Below are 24,511 nucleotides of genomic sequence, written 5' to 3'. Positions count from 1 at the left end.
CACTCTGTGTTTATAAATCACTGCATTTAATCATTAGTGAAGCTCTGCCTCTCTTCCACAGTGTGTCTTTTGTCCTGTCTTCCTCTCCTCACCTGATGCCTGCCTCTCCCTTAACCTGGTTCTGTCAAAGGTTTCTTCCTGTTAAAAGGGAGTTTTTCCTTCCCACTGCTGCTAAATGCCTGCTCATAGGTCTTTACTTTACAATATGAAGCGCCTCGAGGTAACTGCTGTTTTGATTTGGCACTGTATAAATTGAATAGAATTGAATTGCATTGGATCTCAGCTCAGGAGGCTGCTCAGGTCATCCACAGGGGAACATTTCCTTGGCTCCACCTGTCAAAGTGTACCGGAGCAAGACACTGGAGCAGCAAATTCCTCCTAAGGCCAAATGAAGCAACAAGTCTTTCACCCAGTCAGTCATAACTTAGCCCAACTTGATAGTTTTGTCAGTGGCACTGTCTTATTTGAAGTGTTCTTCTTGCAATGAGCAGGTGTCAAACACAAAGCTAGTAAGGAGCAGGAGCTAAATTCTCTAGCATATCTGTACAGCTCATAACAATAAAGGCGATGTTGCATATCACATTACATTTAGAAGGAGCAGCAACAATGAGGAGCCTATTATGTGTGAGATATGTGTAAACTTACTGAAGAGCCGTCTCCTCGTACTTGCAGTTTGTCAGTCCTGTGATTCTCCACACCAACCAAGCCAGTTAAACACGCCAGTGCCAGTATACTGATGCTTTCTGAGGTCTTTCCCTTTGTTTTGTTTTGAGCCTTCATACTTATCGCACATAACTAAGAGGTTACAACTAAAAGTTGAAATTAAATATGGATTAGTGTGAGCTGTTAATTTAAAGAGATTTTTTTGTAAAAAGGTAAAAACATTTCACTGAGGTTCACAAGTGCTGTTGACAGTACAAAAACCTGTTTGAGTGACACACTGTCAATTTTGTTCCAGCAACCACTTGGAGAAGAGCCTTCAGCTCCTGATGGACAGAGTGGATGACATGAGCCAAGACATTGTCAAATATAACACCTACAGCCGCAACCTGAGCAAGCAGCAGCAGCAGAAGCACCAGGTAACTCTTGAATGCATGAATGCACCGTGACACACACACACACACACACACACACACACACACACACACACACACACACACACAGAAACAGATGCACCTACAGCCACAGTCTCAGCAGGAAAACAGCAGGTAGATTTCTGTCAGACATGGGCACAACCAATTGCAGCTATAATCACAGCAGGCAAGCAGCAAAAGCACCAGGTATCAAACACACCCCCACACACGCACATGTAGGAATATGGTCCTGTAGGCTTATACGTGTACATACTGAGGAGTCAAAGCAGGAACTACAATGTAAAAATGTTAAATACGTGTCCTAGGTTCTGAGGAGGGATCAAGCAAGAAACGCTACCATATTCATGTTAAGTCGGCTCAAAATAATTTTGATTGAAAGCGCAGGATCTTCCGGTTGGATCTGGTAAAGTTCAGTTGTGTTGCTGAGTGTGATTTTGAGTCATGTTCACGCTGACTTTCATCCCTGTGTGAAAAAACACAGCAGATTCTCGTGCACGTGATGCAGCTGTCATTGTAGAGGTTCAGACACAGAAAGCAGGGGGACAAAAAGATGAAGAATAAAAGATGAAACTCGTGTCACAAGTAGATTCAAGCAGAGGCACCGAGATCAGTTTGAAAGTGATTTCTCTTGTCTTGAGTTTGCACCAATTAGAGAATGACTAATGTTAATTTTGCAATATCTGTCATAGTGTTATCATCAGTCACCTCATTTCAGTTACTGCTGTAGATCAGCAGATTTTCAATTTCAGGCACCGTCATCCTCATCCTCCTCCTGTCAAGGAAGAGGTAATGTCCTTACTCACTGTAATACAGTCACAGCAATATTTCTCTTTAGGTACTTAAGAAAAGCAGGTTCAGAGGTTATGGAAAGCTGATACATATAAACCGAAAGCTGGCATTAGTAAACTGAGCCTTTCATCTGAAGTGAAAATCCTCTGTTTATATTTGTTGTCTGTAACAGCGAGACACATCACGAACTCAGACTTCATTTAAAAGCGTTTTGCAAAACACAAGCGCACTGTGACAAATGTACTGTGTGTGTAAAGGCTCACAGATGCACACACCACCTCCAAGCACAAACTGGAGGCACGAAGCAAACCAGAACGAAACGCACTTGCACACAGACACACACAGAGTGAGCCTCATACCATCTGCAGCTACAACCTCGTCCAGATGCATCATAAACATCCGGCAAAACATGCTATTGCTAACAGTCAGCGACTCTCACGGGCGCGCTGCTTGGGAAAGTGGAAGAGCGGAGGCACAGGTGACTCACTAATGTGCGCGCAAACGTACACCCACGGTAAAACCGGTCGCGCTATTTTGTCATTATTTTCAGCAAGTGGAAATGAGAAAATGTCTGAGGTATTAATGGCGATTGGGGCTGACTCATCAGCATCTTGGCCGACAGAAGAAAAAGCCAGAGCCAAGTTCACAGTCATTAGGCAGACCTCACAACAATCGTGCATCGGTGACCACAGCTCGTCCTCAGTACGCACACAACGAAAACGCACTCCTAGATTTATCCCCACGTATCCCCGGGCTATTCACCCACACTGCAGCCATTATGATCCATCATCCTCCCCACACTGACCTCCCCATCATCTCCAGCTCCCCGAAGCCCTGTACACCCCTATACCCAGACTCTCGTCATACACAATATCACACAGATGGGGCCTTTAATGGTGTCACCTTTTTTCACGTTTCACATGAGTCTCGACAATGAACAAATAACGCACAGAGAAGGAGAAAGCGCGCCGCTGTTAAAACCTTTCAGACATCTGCAGTATTTGCTCCATGTAATCTCGTGCTATTGACCCTGCTGCTTCCCGGACAAATGGAACCTTATTAATCATCATAGAAAGTTGCAAAAAGGCGTTCTGCTGAGAGGGCTCCATTTTTCATTTATAGCCCTCTGAATTCAGTAAATATCAGGTTCCCAGGAACAGTCTGCAGCCAAGTTAGTCTTTGTAACAGGAAATGTACATCTCACTTCTTTCAATTCATTCATTTTCTCTTTTTTCCCTACATCTGTTGAAAGCGAGGCGCACTTTTAAAGGAGGTTAGGTATGGCGCAGTGTGGTAATCATATGAACTGAGGAATTGTCATTTATGGTTAACGATAGAAACGAAAGGGCTCCGATTAAAAGGTTTAACGTTATGCTATAGCCATGTAATGATTTTGTAAAAATTTAACAGAAAGCAAACACATTCAGCTAAATTTAAGAGAGACTGCATTTGGAAGCAAAATATGCTCAAAATGAAAATGAAGCCCATTGGGGCTTAGGGGGGCGTCTTTGGTAAAAATGACCTTTGACCTCTCGGTTAGGTTGGCGAAAGTCAGATGAGACCAGATAAAGCGCATGGTGAAGCAACAGTAATGAGACGTGGAGGTTGATGGAGCCCACTGGAAATGCAGAGCATGTAAAAGCATGCCAGAATAATTTATTTATTTTTATATATATTAAAAAAAAAAAAACCCTCAAAGATGGACCTTAGCTGACGGGACGAGAAGATAATTAGGCCTAAGCTGAAGAGAACGAGAGCACTGACACAAGCAGAAAGACGATTCTCAGCTAACAAGCCACAATATTCTCCGGAGAACAACTGTAAATTCATTGAAGGTCAATCCAAAATTCATTTACATGCTTCAAAGATTAATTTGTGGACATAATTAAGAGTCCCATTTCACCACATGGAGCAACAGTAAAATATTCTGTACGCTGCCAGACTCCAAATATTAAATTATTATATTCGATCTCTGTGGGTAAATAAAAACCAATTCCTTAATTGTGTTTAAGAGCATCTATTTTGCACACACAAACATTGTGCTCTGGAAATGAGCTCGCCTCATGATATTCATTGTCAGACATATTTTCTGACAAACTCGGCACTCGTGGCAGGAAAAGAAGCCATCATATCTACTGAGAGCATAATGTGGTTTATAATAAGTAGAATTTGATCCTGGTCTGTGCGGACCTCTACTTATTATACCAAAAATGAAAATATTGGGCTGTCATAATGAAGCTTTACTCAGGAAAGCAGCACAATGCCAGAAAGGCATGTTCCCCAGCTGGGAGCACAGTGGTTCCAGCAGTTTTGCTGTAGTGGTGCTTTGGAAAGCTTGTGAAGGTTGAGGGTAAAATGACTATAGGAAAAATAAAATTCAGAGAAATCTGTCTGTAGGCTGTAAAAGAACTGCTGGGATAGGATTATTTTCTACCAAGACATCAAGCTCAAACATGAAGTCAAAGATACACAGTAGTCTAGACCCCATTTCAGTTCAGGCTTTGTAGTAGGACGGCTGTTCCCACACACATCACATAGAACTTGTCAGAGATTGAGCAGTTTGTACAGAAAAACTGGGTGGTTGGGGGCGTGGCAGTCAAAGGTGCTTCTATTTTGCTGACTTAGCAAAGGTTGCTTGTTCTTGTGCCACACTTTTTTTTTTCTTGGTAGGAAAAATTACTTTTTAAGGCATTGTATATCTATATGGAATACTGAGTAAGTTGGAGCATAAGAAAAAAAGAGTTGTTTCTAGAATTTCATACAATTATGCATTAGCATTTTGATTACACAGTCATGCTGCGGTGCAGTGGCAGAGAAGTTTTATTTAAACAAATAGTTATATTTTTCATTTTCATATTCATATTGTTTATCTTAGCAATTTTTTCAGCTTCAATCAACCATACAGGTGCGTTGTGGGATGTGGTTGAAGTCACTGCTCCCACTCACTTTTTATTCCTTTCCTTGACACAACCACTTCTTCCACCTGTGTGTCTGTCTCTCTCTCCTCCATCTTGCCAAATTAAGAAGGCTTTTAGGATCTCCAGAGACCCAGCACCTCACTGATTTACCGACTGTCAGCCCCCGACAAATCACTCCATCCCTGTCAGCACTTATAACTCTTCTGTTACTCTCTGTCTCTTACATCTCATCTCTCATCACTATGTTTCTCTACATCTCACTCACCTCTTACTGTTTGCATCGTCTCTCTTACTTTGTGCTCTCCTCTTTTATTTCTGTCTCTGTGTTACTTTGCATTTTCCTTGTTCTCACTTCACTTGTTTTTTCTTTAACTTTTGCTACTCCCACTCCTCCTCTTTCTCTGTTTCCCCTCTCTTTATGTTCTCATCCTGTCCTCGTCATCTCCGGCCCATCCCGTTCTCCCTTTCTGTCCACTTTTTTGATTTCTTCCCTCAATTCCCAACCCACTTTTTCCATTCGCAATCTATCTTTTATTTTCATCCTCTCCTCTCCCGTGTCTGCCGTCACTAATGCCACGCCTCTCTGTCTCTGCATCGCTCCCTCCACAGTACCTCCAGAGGCGGCAGCAAGAGAACGCCCAGCGCCAGAGCAGAGGGGAGCCCCCGCTGCCTGAAGAGGACATCAGCAAACTATTCAAGCCCCCCCAGCCGCCACCACGCATGGACACGCTGCTCATTGCAGGTATGCACGCAAACACACACTCACACATCCTCCGAGTATAGTCATGACTCTCCATGACCACTGTAGAGCTCCCTCTCCACCCCCCTCACCCCTCCCTCCAAACTCCATCAGCCGCCTCTGCTCCCCTCACAGGAGCTCAGGTTCTGTTTTGTAATTATCTCCGCCATTATCTCGAAATTACATTAATTTAAAGTTTATTGACTCAATCTCCATCTCGACCGCCCCTTTTCCCCGCCGCCGTCTCACGCTGTTCAGCTCTCCTCCGCCTCCCGACAACATTCTGATCCTTCCGTTTACTCCGACTCCACACTAATTCACTGTTTTGCTGTGCTGCTGTTTTCTCTCCCACCCCCGCCTGGTTGCGTGCACCGTCTGTGTACATGTGTGTGCGTGCGTGTTTGTCTGTACGTTTCTGTGGGCGCGTGTTTGTGTCTTTTGTATGGGGGCGTGTGGATGCATGTGGTTACACTCCAACAGGGCAAATTAACAACTACTGCCAGAATGTGAAGGAATTCACCTCGCAGAACCTCGGGAAGCTGTTCATGGCAGAAGCTCTCCAAGGCCACAACTAGAGGAGAGACAGAAGGAGCAAGAGAGATGCAAACCCACCTTAATGATGCCCACAGGAGCAGCCTTCATTTTCATTTTTTATTTTTTTTCCTCTGAATTTATTTGTTGTTGTTTTTTTATGTCTAGAACCACCCCAGACACAGAATTAACTTTGAACACTTGGTTTTGATTTAAATAAAAACTCTTGCATCTCAACATCTTCTCCGTCTCCTTCGTCTGTTATCGCAGTCGAGCTGTCTTTTGTTTTTGATGGAAATTGCAATTTCAGTTTCACTGTACAAAGATGATTGGTTTTTGTACAGAATGTTTTTGTGCAGACTATTAATATGTGAGAACGGAGCTCTGCTTGAAAGTACAAACTAATTCCGCAGTACTTTGAGTTGTTTTTGCCACATGCTTTTCATCCGCAGTTCAAACATTAAGCAGGTGGAACCAATTATCAGTGGGTTCGCCTCGTGTTGGCGCACGTGGTGGGAAAACGACATTTTTTCATGTAAACAGAACTGCAACAGAAATATCAGTGAAAGCTGAGCGTTAAATGAAATGCCAGTTACATGACTTGCCCTCCCAACCCTCCTCTTTCTCACCGCACTCACAAAAAGTAGACATTTGTTTTCCTAAAGTGAAATTGCACAACGCGCCATGCTCTGCCTTTCTTCTACAATGACTGCAATTAGCATGAGTTTATTTTTAGAAGTCCCACAAGTGAAATCGGGCTTGTAGCAAAGATTATTTTGCTTGTTGAGTTTTCAGGGCAGCACTGCAGGTGTGCCAAATGACAAGGCTGAGAATCTGTCATATATGCTGGGTGACATTCTGTATTTGATGATGAGTGTTGCCAAAGAAAAAACAAATGATTTGATTAGAGAAATTACCAACAAGGGAAAAAGTTCAGTGGTTTTGAATTTTATTCAGGAAAAAATAAAAGTTGATAAATCAGTTATGTTTCTGATTGTTGGGTCTTAAAGAACTTACTTTATAATCCACAGTGTTAAAGAAGACTTTTCTTATTTCTTGTCATGCACACTGAATAAATAAATGTTAATATCAATCAGCCAGCACATATTACACACTGTGCAAAACATGAGAACTTCCACATCTACATAACAAATAGTGACCTAACAAGTTCAGGCTGATGCAATGCTTATAAATATACATATCGATATGTATGTCTGGTGTATATTCTTATGATTAAAACCTTCCAAGCAGAAATAGAAATAATATCAACAAAGCTAAGCAACGGTCACATGTAACCCTCAAGGATAAATTTGTGCCCATTCTTTTGATACATGTTGCAGTGGTGACTGCTCATATTACCCTGAGCTAAAGTTGATGATCAGGCTTCATTCTGCTCTAAACAATATGTTTCAGTTTTTTATTTCTACCCCTGGCTCTGTGTGATGTCATTGAGAGCAGACGGTCCTAATTTGGTCATCTCAGGCATGCAGCTCTGCCTGTAGGCACAAAGCCCCACCCACCTGCTGGCCTGACCTTCTGTTTAGGAGGTGTGTCCAATCAGATGAAAGGAAGTGTAAGTGCAGTAAGGACTACACAAAGGCACAAGATGAGATACTGCAAGATTATTTTGAACTGTGAATCATGCAAAGCTACCCTGGAAATAAGAGTAATCAGTTCCCTTTAAGTTGACTGTCACATTAAAAAAAACAAAAAAACAATTCCAACCCCTATTCCTTTTTTTGGTGCTTTTTTTAAAAGCTTTATCCATCCATTGATCTTATCATGGAAACAGAGCAACATTTTCCTGACCAGCATTTTCAAGACCTGGTCAATAATTACTGAACTCAGGCAGAGGGATTGGAGTTCTTCGTGTGACCACTGAGGCAAAAGGAAATCGATGATCTTATTGAACCTACCTGACCACATCATACAAAGCACATACTCGTTGCTGCCCTCTGGGCATCACTTCGCTGTACCTGATTATAAACTCTATTCCTAGTTACTTGTTTCAACAGGATAAACCACTTGGTATCAATACTGCTTTCCATCGAGTCCTTAGTTCTGGGGGGAGAAAAGTTAATTAAAATGGAGTCTTACAGCCAGGCTGGCAGGTCTGTGAGGCAATATCTATTGAGATTAAGGTAAGGTCACTAAGATGACATTTCAGCCATATTCTTACCTACACACATCCTAAACAGGTATATTGTTTAGGTCATAGGTGTCAAACTCTGGCCCGCGGGCCAAATTTGGCCCGCAGCCTAATTACATTTGGCCCGCGAAGCCATACCAAATTACTATTAGAGCTGGCCTACTGGTATTATACAGCTAATATATATATTGTTTAGTATTAAGCTTTGCTTGTTCCATATTCAGTTTTTCAGCAAAACATGTTTGAGTCCATAAGAAAAGATTCATTCTTATATCTGGAGGAATAAATATATTTCAATAAATATTAACGTTAGCCCGCGACTTTGTTCTAGTTTTGAATTTTGGCCCACTGTGTATTTGAGTTTGACACCCCTGGTTTAGGTTGTTTGCCACCAAACTGTCAATGATGACGAATTAATAAATATATTGTGCACACAGTACAGTGAAGGCGACAGTTATGGTGACTTTTGCAGCTTTTAATACATTAGACATCTGGGCAAATACTAAATTCCAGTTGGTTTTAGTTTGGTGATCGAGGTGTGCTTGTTGACACGCGAGGCATCCTCCTCCACCTGCTTCAAAAGACACCGCGCTTACCTACGTGGTGCATTCACGACAGCACTGTAAATCCGGCCTCCCGAACTAACTCGCCTCAGTTTTCACGAGACAGGAACATATTTAGGGGGGGGGGGCAGGCTTTCCTCTACTCTTCAGCCATTAAGAAGGTTTCATCCTTAGCCAAAACCTCACTTATAGGTTGACGGCGCATCCAGCATGTCTGTCGGCATCTAAAGTCCCGTGAAGTGTCCTCGAGTTAAACTCAGAAACCTTAACATCTGCTAAATCCCTCTGCGTGAGAGCGTCAGCGAAACGCCTCAAATGTAACTGTAAGCTGTTTCTGGTGTTGATCCTCTGCAGAGGTGTCACATTATCTCGGTACTTACTTGTGAAGTCATAAAAAGCGCAGCTCATTTGTGGAGCTTGTCGCCGGTGTCCACTCCACCCCAGCAACAGGGACGCTGAATGATTGGCTCTTCTTGCTTCATGTAATAAAGAGACTTGTCAGCGTGCGGTTCAGTGTATCATAATGACGCTGCGGCTCTATCTGCCTGCGCTCTCTGTTGTTCTTCCTCGACCTGTGGTTAAACAGCATCATCTAATTCAGCGGATGATGTTATTAAACTTGTCATCAGCCTCGCCTGGTCGAGTAATAACTTGTAGTGCTCCTGCTTGTCATCCGCACAGTGTCATTAACAATAATTACAAGTCAACCAACGTAATAAACGCTTATTGGAACAGCGACACTCGAGCCGGAAATGATTTCTTCCCCAAATCATAACATGTTTCCCTGACATGCAGGCAGGATGGGGAAATATTAATTCATAACAGAAGGCTCAGTTGATATTTATTAATTAAGGTATCTGCCACTTTGACAGGCACAGCTGTGCTTGTGATTGATGCGTCCTGTGATGTGCGGCATTTCTTCCTAGCAGGTATTGATTGGATTTTTGAAGCGGTGTCTCCTGAATCTGCATCGTTTGTAATTCTGAAGCTTCCCCTGTTGGGTGACGTTGTCCTTGAGGGGCTGACTGGCCGGGGGAGGGTGGGGGCAACCTCCTGTGTCCCCAAACCCTGAGGTGTGTGAGCAAATGATAAAACTTGAAAATGCCCTCAACAGATCCATTCGGATCGTGTGGCATCGCTGACCCCTGCAGAGTGCAAAGGCAGTGACAGAGGTTCAGATGGTATTTAAAGTGACAGTGTTTTGATTGTAGTGGAAAACAGTTTGGACTAAATCATGTAGTCACGGCAGGGCTCAAGGGCAATAGAGTGGAAGTGCAGGAGAGCCAAACTGGTGATGTGCTTCTACGTTACTCCACAGCAATATAAATCATTATAATCATTAACGGCCGGCTGAGTTGATAAGCCAATATGGGTGCTAAAATATGTACTCTTTTAAGAGTTAACAGGGCATGACGGGGTCACATTCAAAGCCAAATGATGTGTTCCTGGAACTAACTTGTTTGTCAGTAACCCTTTAGTACATGAACTCAATAAATTGTGTTTAACACACTGTAAGCCTTTAGCACGTTTTAAAACCGGAACCCTTGACCTCTACAGTGATTTGAGATGGTGCCTCTGCTATGCTGTGGGTGGGGGCTTTTTGCCTCTATGGCTTTGATCCACTAGTCTTTTTAGAAGGAAATGTCATTGCACATCAATACAGATTCTGAATGATCACTGATATCATATGATGAAACATTTTTGTTTTCTGCCTGTCCCGTTTGGTTCTTTTGCCATCAGAATTATTGTCTAAAGGCGAGGAAAGATGCCCAACGGATTTACTTTACCAAATTGACCATCCCAGCCTTGCTGTAATGGTCTATTTGATTCATCTTTTATTGTTTATTTTATTTATTTATTTATTTATTTTCACTTGCTAGATACGGGACAGACTTGAATGAGGAAAAGAAAAGGGAGAAAGGAAGAGGGGGGGAAAACAGTGGAGAAGAGGGACGGGGATAAAGGGCAAAAAAAAAAAACCAAAAACCAACTAAATAAGCAGACAAAAAAACAAAAAAAACAAAAAAAAATACATATATCAATCACCTGGATCACCTGTTGAGAAAGAAAAAAGCAGAAGCAGAAGAAAACGAGAGCAATACAATAAACAACATCACGATGATATATGGGAATATAACAGTAAATACTAAATATCAAACATTATTGTGCAGCACGTAAGATCGACAGCGTACAGTGTGCTTTGAGGTAGGAGTCAAAAAGGGTGTCGTTTGTGTGTGTGAGCACCCGTGTGTACACCTGTGAGCATGGACGCGCTTGTTTTTTGTTTTTTAAAAGGTTCCTTCATGTAATGATCTGCTAGATGGTGTGGGGGGGCCACAGCCCCGTCCTCCAGGGCATGAAGCAGGTATGGAGGAGATCAAGACTCCAGACATCCAGAGGCCCTCAGAACACAAGAGACCAAGGAAGACCAACAGAGGGGCAGCCGCGCCACTGTCCCAGAAAGAGCTGAGGAGTCCCAGATGAGGGCTCACTCAGCAGCCGCGGAGCAGAAGCCAGGGGGAGTTGCAGTGACGCGCCCATGAGCTCCGCCGGCAGCCAGCTGTGCCAGAGTGAGCGAGCCCCAGGCCGAGAGGCCGAGGGCACCCCACCCCCGAAGTGGCCCGAGTGAGCTCCAGGCCCCGATAAGCAGGCACCAAGGAGTGAGCCGGTGTGTACCCGGGCACCCACCCCCGGACACAAAGAACCACCAACGCACCGATGTCTGAGGGCATCTGCCACCGGCAGGGGAAGTGGTGGGGGTGACAGGCCTCCATACCTTGGAGGGCCTGAGATGTCCCCAGAGAGGTGGCGTCTGATACCCAACCTGACATATAGACACAGACATACAGGCACACACAGATACAAGCATCCATTCCCACCCTCAAGCTCTCATATGCAATTACTCAACACTCAACCAACGTGGAGACAGACATAGAGAGACACTGTACACACGATCACACTCCCCAAGCGTACTCTAAGAACCGGGACTAGGTACCCTTGCCCCTGGAGGGGGAAACTGCACCCAGACCCAGGTGGTGTTACCCTTTTTCCCTGCGGTGGCGAGAAGCAGACCGCCCCGACTCCGCAGCAGCAGGGAGGCCCCACACTCCAGACCCCAGTCGGATGGCCAACTCCTCCTCCCGGCCCCCCGCTCCAGCAGGTCGCAGAGAACGGGGGTGTGAGAAGACTCCAAAACACGTCTCTCCTAATGTCAGAGATGCCAATGCTTCCATCCATTAACCATACGGGGTCACTGAGTGATAAATTGAGCATGAAAATGATGTGAAGCACATTTTGCAGCCACCAAATTGCAGTGTAACTAATTACCTATGATAAATATTGAACGAATATGTCTCTCCGCCACTAAAAAACACACAAGGAGGGAATATCTCTTAAAAGAATACAGCTTACAGAGACTCGTCTGGTGGAATGTGGAGGCCATACACAGGAAAACCTTTATAAATGTTTTTAAAACTCAAAGAGACAAGACTCAATCTTGGAAACTTTTATTTGATATTTGTAACAGCTTTCCACTATATCCTGTGGCTGTTCTTGCTGCATTAATAATGTGCGAGATGAAAGTGCATTATGAGGTAAATATCCTCATTAAAGGCTGGATTCCAGTTGTAAACAGGTAACAGGTGTGCTACACCCTGGACAGATCACTGGTCTATCACAGAACCAACACAGTGATGCAGACAATCATCCAATCTCACACAACACCAGATGTTTATGGACTGTGGGAGGAAGCTGGCGGACCTGAAGAGAAGCCACACAAGCATGGATCAACCATGCAGACTCCACAAAAAGTCCCCAGCCAGCCAGTAGATTCGAACCCAGGACCTTTCTGGGGTAAATGTCTAACTAAGTAGTTCACAACCAAAGACAAAAACACTACAATAAAACGTTCCCAGTTACAATATTTGATGCATGAAATTTAAGGGGGAAAGTTCAGCTTGCAGTGAAGACAAAACACAAAGTCCATGATCATGGTTACCTGCCCCACAGGTCAGCTACACTCTCTGGTGTGCTCACAACTTCAGTAGGTATCAGCAGTTGTCCTCCTACACCCACTACCTAGTGCAGAGTAAGCCAGCTCTGCCTTCACCTTAAAGCATGTAGGCCCTGGTCTGCACAGAGGAAGAGCATGCAACGCGTTTTTAATCTAAACCACCTTAATTCTGGATTATACAACATACCTGTTGCATAGTATGAATGGTAAGTAGACTGGTTCTTAAATAGCACTTAAATACCTGAACACTCATTTATACAAGCACTTTTTTCTATGCTTACATGCTTTCTATATTTTCATACTCCAATGGATGTATCGGAGAACAACTTGGGGTTACTTGAAGTTATGCAGATTGGAGCAGCCAGGGGTCAAACCACCAACCGTCTGACATGTTGATGGTCTGTTTTATCCCCTGAGCTACAGCCCCCCTAGGAAGACAAAAAGTAGGCTGGAGTGGAAGTGCAATCAGCTATGCCTACCTTCAATTAAACTAGCCCAAGCACAGGCTCACAGCAGTACTGAAACACAGACACACAAAGCCTCTCCCAAATCACTGGCAAGTTGCCACAGCAAATATGGAGGTCGCCTATTGTGCAAACTTGGTTTGCAATGTATTTTATACAGTTGTAGAACATATCTTGATATTATTGAAGATGCTAATATTGTTCACTTCAGAAACAGACTGAAACAAACTGAGGTACATTCACACTTTGTTGTACTGAAGATACTTTTTCAAGGCACATATTGACGCACAATAAGCATCCAAGCCTATTCCAAGTTCAAATCAAACTCTCATAATATTAGGTTTTACATAATTGTGTAAAAACAGAACAACAAAAACAACAAAAACAACAACCCTTGGGTATTTTTATAATGTGAAGTGCCAATAAACAGAACACATGCCTGAGTGGTATTTTGAATTAAAATGTTATTATTATATGTGCTTACAACTAATTTGCAGCATGTAATACATTCACTGATTGTTTATATTTGCCTCTAAATGTTAAATGGGGTTAAAATAAACCTCACTTATTTTGCTTGTCATTTGTAAATATGCTGCCATCCGACAGACGGTAATGAGTTATTTTTTCTGGAGCACATTCATTATGCCTACTTAATGTCCATCCATATGGTCATACACTTCACCTTTTGTTCCTACAGGGGGGTATTTCTGTGGACTTAAAAGTGCAGAGTGTCTTCTCCTTTGTGCTGCTTGTTTCTGAAATGTTCTCTGTTTGGAGAAAAACACACATGGAAACTCACAATATCAGCTGTTTTTGCGCTTTTCTCTCCTGCAATATCCTGCTCAATTGACCATGATACCGCTGTGAGTCGGTGAAGAGGAGAATGAGTTCTTCAAATATGAGGTAAAAAAAAAAAATACCCACACAAACGCTGCACAAGCTGAGTCTGTGGTCTTCTGATGCATTGCTTAAACTTTTCCACCCTTAAAACCAGAAATATTTTTTCTTTCCTTCGCTAACGATTCGGTGGCTTTTCCTAGCTTATAGTGACGTCACTTTCCTCTTCAGTATTTGCAGGAATTAACCCAAACTGCATGTTTGAACTGAGCGAGGGAAGTTGAATGAGGGCTTCAGGTATGTAAACAGCCAGGCATTTTGCATGCTGCAAAAGGAGAAAATGCTTAATTAGGATTATGGGATTTGTCTCTGCACCTTCAGATTCCCGAAGAAGAGACTGGGAGATGTCAGAGGGATATAAGTTTGGTCTCATTTAATCAGCGAGCGTGGCCCGCGCAGCCCTGACCCCAGTCGTAATTTATTACCGCTAGAGCACAAACACAAGCTCTTTCACCGCGCCTGCCGTCGCCCTGTCATTGGTGATAGAGAGAATCAGCTGGCTGAATATAATGAAACCAGTTATTTCCCTGTCAACTGTGAATAGTTTTTCCCTTATTTATTTATTTATTTTTACACTCTCTCTCTTTTTCTGCCATGGATATTGCCATGGCAACTGTAGATCCTGTATGGAGTTGTTGAGGATGTAAAGTAGTTCCCGTGGAAAAAAAAAAAAAAAAACATCTTGCAAATCCCCAAAACAAGAGCAGTGGAGAGCAGATGCAGTCGTAGGAAGAGGTGTGGATATGGTTAGGGAATTTAGCATTTATGGGATTATTCACACGAGTCCACGGTCTGAATTCATTTCTTCACGTAACAGCGCTCTACCTGTCATTGAAGCAGCTTTGTATTTGCCTTATCTCTTTTTCTCCCCCTTCCTGGTCAATAGATGTTCACTCTGATTGGCAGCTGTATAGATTGAGCGCTGTGTTCTAGTTGCAATTCGTCTCTGCCTGCCACCCAATTCGACGGCTGTCACCCGGCAGTGGCACAAATCCCACAGGCCATTATGAGGCTGGTTTAATCCCCAGAACAGCAGCACCAGAAGCCTTTCAAGGAGGGTTTCGGAGCATGATACCCTGTCTGTCACATGCATCCGTGGGCTTCAGGCAAGGCTACAGTGCGTTGTTGTGATCCCACTCCATCACTAATGTCGTGTCTTATCCCCAGGACTCTAAGACAAATGTACTGGATGGTCCCCCTTGCTCAAGATCAGTCACATGTTGCTTGTAATCTTCTGCATGATACTTAGATTTGCTTGGTTGCTGCACAATATAAATTGGGTTTTTATTCTTGTCAGAATTTTGCAGGTCACAAATTTGTTTTGTTGTTGTTATTTTTTTTTGGGGATGCCTTTTATTTTGTTATTTTGTAATGGTAGAAAACCTAATCTGTTTATTCATGTTTGAATGAAAGTGCAGCATACCGTTGATTTCTATTATATATAATTAACAAAATTGACAAAATTAACAAATCCCTCATGTTTGCACAGCATATATATGTAGTAGGCCTAATTAGCTTAGCTTAGCATAACTAAAAGACTTGACAGCTGCTCTTTTAAACTCTGATGTTTGAAAATATGAGCATCAAACGTAAACAGATGAAAAAAAAAGATCACATGGTATCTGTATATGCATCAAACACAATACAACATGTTAATTTAATAGCTGTGGGAGCACTGCTAGGTGGTATTTGACTACATGAAGCTAATCAACTGCTTTCTCAATAAGCTCCAAAATTAGAATACAGACGACAGCGGTATGGATCTTCTCGTCAAACTACCAGCAGGAAAGTGACAGAGTGCCTATCTTAAATGCCATCTAGTTCCTTTAAAGCAGCAATAATCAATATTAGCTGTAATCAATGCTTTCCTAATGGCTAGTAGTATTTTAAAAAAAGGTTTCATTATCACTGATTCTGAAAACTCCCTCAGCACCCTCGAGCTATTTTTACCTCTTTTTAAAGATATTTTTCATAGCTCAAAAAGTGTTTGGAGATTCTTCAGACTGCCTGTATGTGAAACACCAGAGTGCCGACATGCCCAAGACATCAAATGCTGTTGCTTTGTTAAAAGCTGTTGGTGTCACAAAGGTATGCACAAAGCTTCCTTTGGCATGGGTGACCCGACCATATACAGTGTTGCTGTTTTCACATGAACACCACAGCTCTGAACTTTCCTAGACCTCACAGAGTGCTTGCGAGAACACAAATGTCAGATGTAGCTGGTTTGAACACTAAACGCTCTTTAATCTGCTAGCTCCGCAGTATAAAGCCTGGCTGATGTCCAGTGTCCCAGCTAACAGCCCGTTGAATTTACAAGGACCATTTGGTGGTTCTCTGTCTTCCTGCACGCACTATTCACAAACCAATGAAACTGAAACTTTCCAGTACTGAGAGCGCAGCTGCTGTGAACAATCTCCTGTCGTTTGCTTCACAAGAGCAAGAACAACTCGAGTCCTGACCTGATTCTCCTACAACTGTCCAGAGTTGGTGTGCAAAAACTGCAGACAAAACAATGGGACAATGAACAATTATTCCCACCCAGTGTTGACTGATTGGCTGGAAGGTCCAATTTAGGGTCATTAAACACCAATTTTAATGGCTGGAAATCATTTTAGGTGTTGCAGGCAAGTAAGAGAGACACAGTTGTCAAGTTACTGTTTTGTTCTCAATAACTGAGCAACAATTCTCACTCAGTGCTCATGACATTTAACCTGTTCAAACTAATTAAACTGATATTTAACCCAACTGTGACTTTTAAACCAAACCAGTGCTAGAAGTATCGCCAGAAGTGTTGAATTAAACTCCGTCCTTTGTTTTTTATTTGCTTGCTTATCATTTTTTCTCTCTAATGAAGAAAATGAATGCAGTAATTATAATTCATGATCAGCTTCCCTTCGTTCCTTAAAGTCGGGAGATGCCAGGTCGCTCCAGGTACAGTGATTGATGCGATGCTTGTGACCTACAATAGACAGACCCACAATTAAAGCGCAACTTATCTCCCAGCTGTGACTCTCAAAGATAAATGCTGATAGCGCCCTCCCCTTTGATGTTCAATCATGCATCATCAATGCAGTGCACGCCTTGGCCTCAGCTTCTGTCCTCAGAATGACTGATGTGCATTTGAATATTTCTTTCCAGCAGGTAAACATTAACATTCAGTTCACCTATTCATTCTCTCCTCCTCACTCTTTTAATGTAGTCTGTCTGTTTCACACAATGAAAAGCAGCACCTAATTTAAGAGCATTCTTTTTCACACCATATAGTGGCGAGACTAACATAATGAACATCCCTTTATTTCAGAATTATTCACCAATTTTTTTGAGATATAGACAGTTTTCCTTTTTTCGTACTTTTTTCTGTCTTTTATTTCTCATTGTTCACTTTGCTCTCACCTAAATAACCTAAGATTTGGAATTACTGCACTTGCCTCTAACATATTTTTCTTTAGTCTCAAACTCGGCTCACAGCGTATCTTGCCATTTGTTTTGCTCTCAGGACACATATTTGCACTAACAGCCAGTTTTCCACACATTTATTAAGCCTAGTTCTAAACTGAAAGGACAAATTCTATGAATACAATTTTTAGTCTAAGATTAGGCTTAATCTATGTCTGAGAAATTGAGCCTAAAAGTTTCTCTGCCAAGACAGGTTTAAGAACGTCTTCTTTCCTAAGGTAACTTCCATCAATACAACTTTTTTGTATTGATTGTGATCCATTCTGGGATTGTGGATTTTATTAGAGAGCCGCTTTTACTAGCAGATGGAGAATAATTTTCTAAGCCATTATCATCCTTGTGCTTTCTATTGACTATTCAGAGCCTGGAACCATGCAGTGGTAATGTTTTGACTCTGCTGTTGTACCTTTTCGCTTGTTTATCAGATTGTACTTGTTAGACTAGTGTGAGATGTCTTTTTTGTGCACATAGTCATCTTCGCTGATGCACCCTCCCAGGCATCGCCCATATCCTCCACAACCGCTCCATTAAATGGTGATAGTAGCATCCACGGAGGTGTTGACAGAATTCTCCGCCGGATTTTAGTTAGATTTAGGCGCTGATGCTGAAACCAGTCTGAGCTGCATTATGACTCAGACTCTTGGATAATCAACTTGACTGGAGAGCCGTGATGAGTCTACACGTTGTAAATGAAAAACCAGTTCACTCGATGGTTCTATGTTTATGTGATGATGTAATCCACACAATCCATTTGGTGGTTATTAAGAGTTTAAGAGAGAAAAGCACCAGTGCTGTAGGCCTGAGTTCAACAGAAACCACTCAAAGGGAAAACTCTGTATGATGATATATAATTTAAAGTGGTAAAACTGCACAATGAGTTTGAGAGTCTTTTGGGGAACACTTTTGGGTGTTGAAGACGTTTTGAAAATCACTAAAATTGATTAATTAGTTGCATTCTGTAAAAATGTGATAAATGCTTCATTCGCGATCCCTTCTAGTTTCTCCCTCAGTGCTATTAATTATTTACTTTTATTATCTAAGTCTGCTTTACCCGCTTCAACATGTGCACTCAGTGAACTAGCCTATTTTGTTTGATCTCTTATCTGTGTTAAGAAAAATAACTCACAGTTGGCTTTTAGATTTTTTTTTAAATGAATTTTCTTTAGTGCACTGATGTTGAAGAAAAGCTAATACTGCTTACTGATCTGTTTCTAAATATGTACTTGACCCTTTTCAAACAGGAGCAAACTCTGAGAGTGGCACCAGAGCAGCTGCCGCTGACCTTTTAACAGAATGAACTACCACATCATCTTCCAGCTGGGAAGACAATTACAGCAAACTGAAATGTTGCCATTTTAATTTTAAGCTTTCAATCATTTTTGTGATTTCTTTGCAAATGCATTCTGACTATAACAAATGGTAACGCCTGAGCCCTGAGCCTTATCGTTTCACGTCTACTTATTTCCTGTGAGCAAAGAAGGAAGCCCGCTGACATTCAGCCACATTATTTTGGCACAGTGATTCGTGGCCACCACCTGTGACTTGAACCACACATAATACAATGCACGGCAAATGCTGTGTCAACCGCACCACGACACATGCACACAGATGCCAAGTGAATTGCATGTTGAAACCCCGACCAGCGACAGAGATGGACAATCATGTGGACATCAGTAAACAAAGTGGCGAGTGGTGAACAGCTAGAACCGCACTTTCACTCTTTGCTACAATATCTTAATTCAATTTCTCCCCAGCCACCTGCAGGGAGATGCTGTACTACTGATGCAACTGCCAACCTGTTATGGAGGGAATGTGATAGAGAGGAAGCTTATGGAAGCCATAACTGGCTTTTTTTTAAGGCCATGATGGCCTGCAGGTAAGTGATTTACAGAAAATCAGGTTGATGCCGTTCAAACCCTCTGCCAGAGAGGCACGTTCCAAGGCCGGGCAGTAGTAAATCTTTTTCAAAGCGTCAGCATTTCCTTCCCTGCTTACCTTGGGCACTGCTGGAATAAATTCACACACAATTTTCAAACCTGAAATTGGTCATTTCTTGTGCGCCTCCTCACTCAAGGATCTCTACAAATTGTCTGAGGGTGCTGTTTGCAGGCTTGTCTCGCTGTATTTGACCTGGCACCCGATCCATATACTCTGTAAAGAGAAATTTCTGAAACTTTCACCCATTTTAGAAGGAATTGGTTATGGTGCTGTGGGCTGATTTGACATGGTTTGTGCACAAAAAGGCAGCATATCTGATGTGTTCAAACTCACTACACACCTGAGTTATATTTGTACACAGCGCTGGTTGTTGTCCAAACGCTGGATCAAATCCTAGCAAATTTGTGGACATGTACCTTTGAATGCAGGAGTTCATTTAAAAGACAGATGGCCTTGGAGAAATCTAGACAAATTACTGCAATAAACATAATCTGTTAAAAGCATGAGATGATGTACTACAAACTGTAAAAAAGATACAGGTGCTGAGAAATGGAAACTGCCACTCCTATTATTTCAGAATTACAAAAAAAAGAAACTTGGGTGATTTAAAAGAGAAAGTTTATTAAGACGGCATCACTGATTGAGCTGCAGAGTTGAGAACTGGCTTCTATGCGAAGCATACAAGCATTAATTTAATAATAAAATAATATTATTAGAACAAATCTTTATTTCAGCTTAAATCTGAATTCTAAAGAATTTGTTCAGCTTTAACATCTGTTGTGTAAATCATAAAGAGATAAAAACACAGGGATTAAAAAAAGTTGTATTTGCTGTTGCCTACATTGTAGAAGGATGATGTTGCCTCGAGACCTAACCAGAAAAATTAATGTAGTCGAGAGTTAAAGTGAGATTCACCAGGTTGGAGAACCTGAGATCAGTTGTAGTGGTGCAGTGTGGGGAAAAAAGTCAGAATAATTTCTGTTGTGAGCTGCGTCTACAGGCTGTGATCAGCTAACGTGCTGCTGCTCTGAGGTTTACTAGAGTGGGTTTACACAGCTCGGTTCATCAAGATATAAGCTGACGTTACACGAGCTATCACGGCTGATTTCCAACCTTCAGACACTATAAAAGTGGTCTTCAGTGAGTGAGTCTATTCAGCATCATCACATTAAATTTAATTTGACGTCTGCTACCCTTGATGTAACCTCACATCACACACTGCTCTGTTCCAGTCCAACATCATGCATTACAGCAGACTTCACCACACTACCGCAAACGAACCTTTCTAGCCTGCACTTAACTACGCAGTATTTTCATGCAACCTTTGAATAAGCTAAATATATTTCAATTTGTTTTGCAAGATTTTTCACAATAGGAAAAATAACACAACTTCAGCAACACATCATGGAGGCTATCAATCCAATATCTGTTCAAAACACCCTAAAATGATTGAGGATGTTAGAAATAGGCTATAAATTTCCAGTTTATCAAATCCACTGAGCAGTCCTAACCTTTAAATATAACCTCTTCTTCCTCTCCTGTCCTGTCTTTCTTACATCTCTCTTCAAGTTGCCTCTCATTCTTTTCTCTCCCTGAGAAATACAGCAGCTGTACCTTTAGCTAGCAGACTGACAAACTGCACAGAAACAGCCTGTGTGCTTGATGATATTTGTCGAGCTGTTAGAAATGGCATGCTACTTAAAAAAAATCACTCCCTTTATGCTCCCTACTCATCAGTAGTAGAAGTTAGATGTTGAAATATCACATCTTATAGGCATCTACAACAAAAACACTGTTCTGGATTCTTTTAACCCTGTGCTTAGCACAGCAGATGACGCATGAATTATGTTTGCCTTTTTTCATTTCGTCATGTGCAATACACAAATAGGATTGCCTAGGGTGCGTTATTGTTCTCACCATTTGGGTTCATACTGGTTTTAAGTTGGGAGGAACACACCACTGGGAAATAATCAGAGGTGGAAAGAGTACTCAAAATTTGTACTCAAGTACAAGTACTGTTACACTGGTTAAATTGTACTCAATTACAAGTAAAAGTACTGGTGTTAAAAAATACTTGAGCAAAAGTACAAAGTACTGTTCTCAAAAACTACTCAGAGTATTAATTACTTTTTAACAGACTGATGTTTTATTCTGTCGTCAATAGCAGGCATTCAACTCGATTCACCAGTATAAATATTTATGTTCAAAGCACATTTTTCAGATGAACAAGGTATAGAAAGGTAACTTGTTTTGTAAATAAATGTAGATATAAAAGAAGGAATTTTGTTTGTTAAAACAATGACAAAAATGTTTCTGAACATGCGTAGAACCATTTAAACTTTTCCCCATACACTGAACAACAGGCAGGTAAGTGTCTTAAACTCTTAGCATTTCTTTCACACTTTACTTTCTGAACCTTTTGTTCAGTTTCAGCAAGAGCTGGTTTTCTAAATTAACAGAGGCAATCCGACTTCGTTTGGCAGTGAAGAGTAGACCAGCACAGCTAAAAAGTCGTTCACACGCAGCAGAAGCAGGCAGAGCTGTGTTTAGTTTAAGAGAGAGGTTTTTGATGGCTGAGAAGGAGTGCAGCAGCTCCATGGTGTCTGTGGCACAAGCAAGGTAACCATCAAGCTCAGCTGCACTTTGCAGCCTTCTGGAGATTGGTCTGGAGAAGAATTCATCTTCATCAGATGACTCTCTTTGCTGATCCTCACTCTCATGCTCTGTCGTTTCAAGATGTTGTTTGATGTATGTCAAGGTTGTAATTGCAAGTAGATAACACAATTTTGTTATTTAAATTTCAGTGATTATTCCTGAACACAAATTTAAAATCGGCAAATTCTCAAAAAGGATTGTTTAGTATTCAGGACAGACCATCAATAACTTACAACGTATTAGGTGAAATACTCACTTAAGCATGTGTTCAAATGTAAAAATACACAAAAATGGGATCACATGAATCCTTACCAGCCTCTATTACATCTGCTCTGTCAGTCCAGGAAGTCTTGAACTTGGGTAAGAGGACTGCAGCTGCAGCCAACTCTGGATCCTCCATCATCGCTCCAAAATGCTTTTGAAGGCCATTTTGCAGGGCTCTGATGAGTGGCACGCATGTCTTGCTTGATGTCTCCAGCCTGCTAAGTTTGGACAGTAGTTGTTGGATTACTGGCAGGAGCCATCCCATAAAGGAAGTGGACTCAGACTGAAGGATGTTTGAAGCTTTCACCAGTGGCTTCATGGTGGTACAGTACTCCCTTAGGAATGCAACTTCTGCAGGACTCAACCTGTAAGACACAACAACAAAACCCACCATGACTATAATAGGGATCTTCTGATTTAATATTAAGAGTCTGCTCACGTTTTTAACCATACATTAAGGAAAATTCACAAAATTTGAAACCATATTGGTAGGTGTCCAATTTTACTCACATTTTCACCTTGAACTCCTCACAAATGCTCCTGATGGCATCTTCCCCCTTCTCATCAATGATGCGTATTATCCTTTCAATGGCAAGGTAGGTTGAATTCCACCGTGTTGCATTGGGACGAATGATCTGTAGCTCACACTTGTCCTCTACCACTTCATTAGCCAAATGAGATCGGCCAGTTTTGTTCCAAATGGCCTGGCATTTTGCAAAAGTTGCACGGGAGAGCCTCTTGTAGGTGTCATTCATGCTCTCTGCTAGGGCAGCATCAGTTGTTGCCACAAGGTTTAGCAGGTGACATGCACATCGCTGATGAGGCGGGAGTTGATACTCCAAACCAGAGTCTTCATCAAGAATTGCACTTGCCTCATGGTAGTCAATATGGTCAGTCAGGTCAATAGTTTCTGGGTCTGCTTCATCTTCAGCTTCATCTGCATCATTTTGTGCCCCAAACATGTGGAAGGCCTTGACAAAGTTGGATCCACTATCAGTTGTGGTTCTTACAACTTTGCCAATACAAGATTAGAGGCAATGGATATCATCAAGCGCACCAGCAAGCATGTCAAATGTGTGAGACCCTCTCAATCTTTTGCATGCTAGTGCTGCAGATCTTCTTTCCAGGGACTCTTCCTCTATCCAATGGCATGTGACTCCAAGGTAACTTTTCTGATGAGCTGACCAACAATCAGTAGTGGTAGCAACAAATTTGACTTTATCCAATGCTGCAACCAAAGTCATCTTCATGTGATAAGCAGCTTCACAGATTCTGGCACGGACAGTGGGTCTGGAGATGACTTTGGCTTGAGGTTGTAATGTGGTAACCAATTCTTTGAAAGATGGCTGTTCTACCACTGCAAATGGCTGTAGACCCTCACATATGAAATTGATGACAAGCTTGTCAACAGTTGCTTGTGGAACATGTTTGTTTGCAGCTCTCAACATCAGGTCTGGTAACTTGGCTTGCGTATTTGCTGAGAGCTTGTTTGGTGTGGCTGTGGTCTTTCGCTGTCGAGATGTTGATGCCACAGTGATATTGTACTGCTCAATCTTCGATGGATGTTTCCTCTGTAGAGATAAATATTATCATACGTCAGGTTCATACATTACTTCATAACATCACTGTGATTAACACTACAGGAAAACACATTTTTAAAACATTATTCAACTAGACTTGAGCTAATCTTTGATTGTTGAGCATAGTATAAAAGAGTGGTGAATTGGTCAAATTTTGCAGATATATTGCTGTATTTATTTACAAATGTAAACCAATTTTGAACGATCATTGCAAAAAACATGAATTTCTGTATACATTCTAAGTTCTGTAATATGTATACTATCTGTAAAGAGAGTATCGACCAATGTATCAGTATCTAAATTTTTAACTCCTTTTTATCAGTATCACCCTAAAGTTTTCAGTATTAGTCAGGTCCTAAAAATACTAAGAGAGCAAAATATGTGTATATAGCAAATCTAATTTAAGAAAAGGGATCACATACACAAAAATGCTGCCCATACAGCTAACAAATAAAAACAATC

At 41.8% G+C, this 24,511-nt stretch overlaps 2 protein-coding genes across 2 annotated transcripts in view; one reads left to right on the top strand and one right to left on the bottom strand.

The window, feature by feature from the left end:
• Positions 1-6,308, top strand: part of LOC146698212 (eukaryotic translation initiation factor 3 subunit H) — a 61,300-nt gene extending 54,992 nt beyond the window's left edge. The window contains exons 6-8 of the mRNA XM_085473240.1: positions 959-1,079; positions 5,411-5,543; positions 6,021-6,308. Coding sequence (XP_085329366.1) covers positions 959-1,079; positions 5,411-5,543; positions 6,021-6,115 — 349 coding nt within the window. The 3' untranslated portion in view covers positions 6,116-6,308. The remainder of the gene's footprint in view (positions 1-958; positions 1,080-5,410; positions 5,544-6,020) is intronic.
• Positions 6,309-21,712: 15,404 nt separating this feature from the next.
• Positions 21,713-23,482, bottom strand: LOC146698211 (uncharacterized). The gene is made up of 3 exons (XM_085472647.1): positions 22,980-23,482; positions 22,518-22,834; positions 21,713-22,309 (listed from the first exon to the last, which is right to left on the bottom strand). Exons 1-3 carry the CDS (start codon positions 23,429-23,431, stop codon positions 21,954-21,956), a joined length of 1,125 nt encoding a protein of 374 aa, XP_085328773.1. The 5' UTR covers positions 23,432-23,482; the 3' UTR covers positions 21,713-21,953.
• Positions 23,483-24,511: the final 1,029 nt, after the last annotated feature.

The sequence above is a fragment of the Copadichromis virginalis genome, linkage group LG11 (genome assembly GCF_057382275.1).
Source record: "Copadichromis virginalis isolate Kocher_CV1m ecotype Utaka linkage group LG11, C_Virginalis_male_GT1.1, whole genome shotgun sequence".
NCBI lineage: Eukaryota > Metazoa > Chordata > Actinopteri > Cichliformes > Cichlidae > Copadichromis > Copadichromis virginalis.
The sequence above is the reverse complement of the archived record's forward strand: the minus strand, read 5'-3'. Positions and strand labels throughout refer to the sequence as shown.

What these genes read in the sequence shown, in the direction of transcription:
- LOC146698211 (XM_085472647.1), bottom strand. Translation starts at nt 23,431, where the DNA reads ATGTTTGGGGCACAAAATGATGCAGATGAAGCTGAAGATGAAGCAGAC. An exon ending in GAGGAGTTCAAGGTGAAAAT is followed by an intron (nt 22,835 to 22,979) that starts GTGAGTAAAATT and finishes TGTGTCTTACAG; the next exon opens with GTTGAGTCCTGCAGAAGTTG. An exon ending in AGCAGATGTAATAGAGGCTG is followed by an intron (nt 22,310 to 22,517) that starts GTAAGGATTCAT and finishes TTGCAATTACAA; the next exon opens with CCTTGACATACATCAAACAA.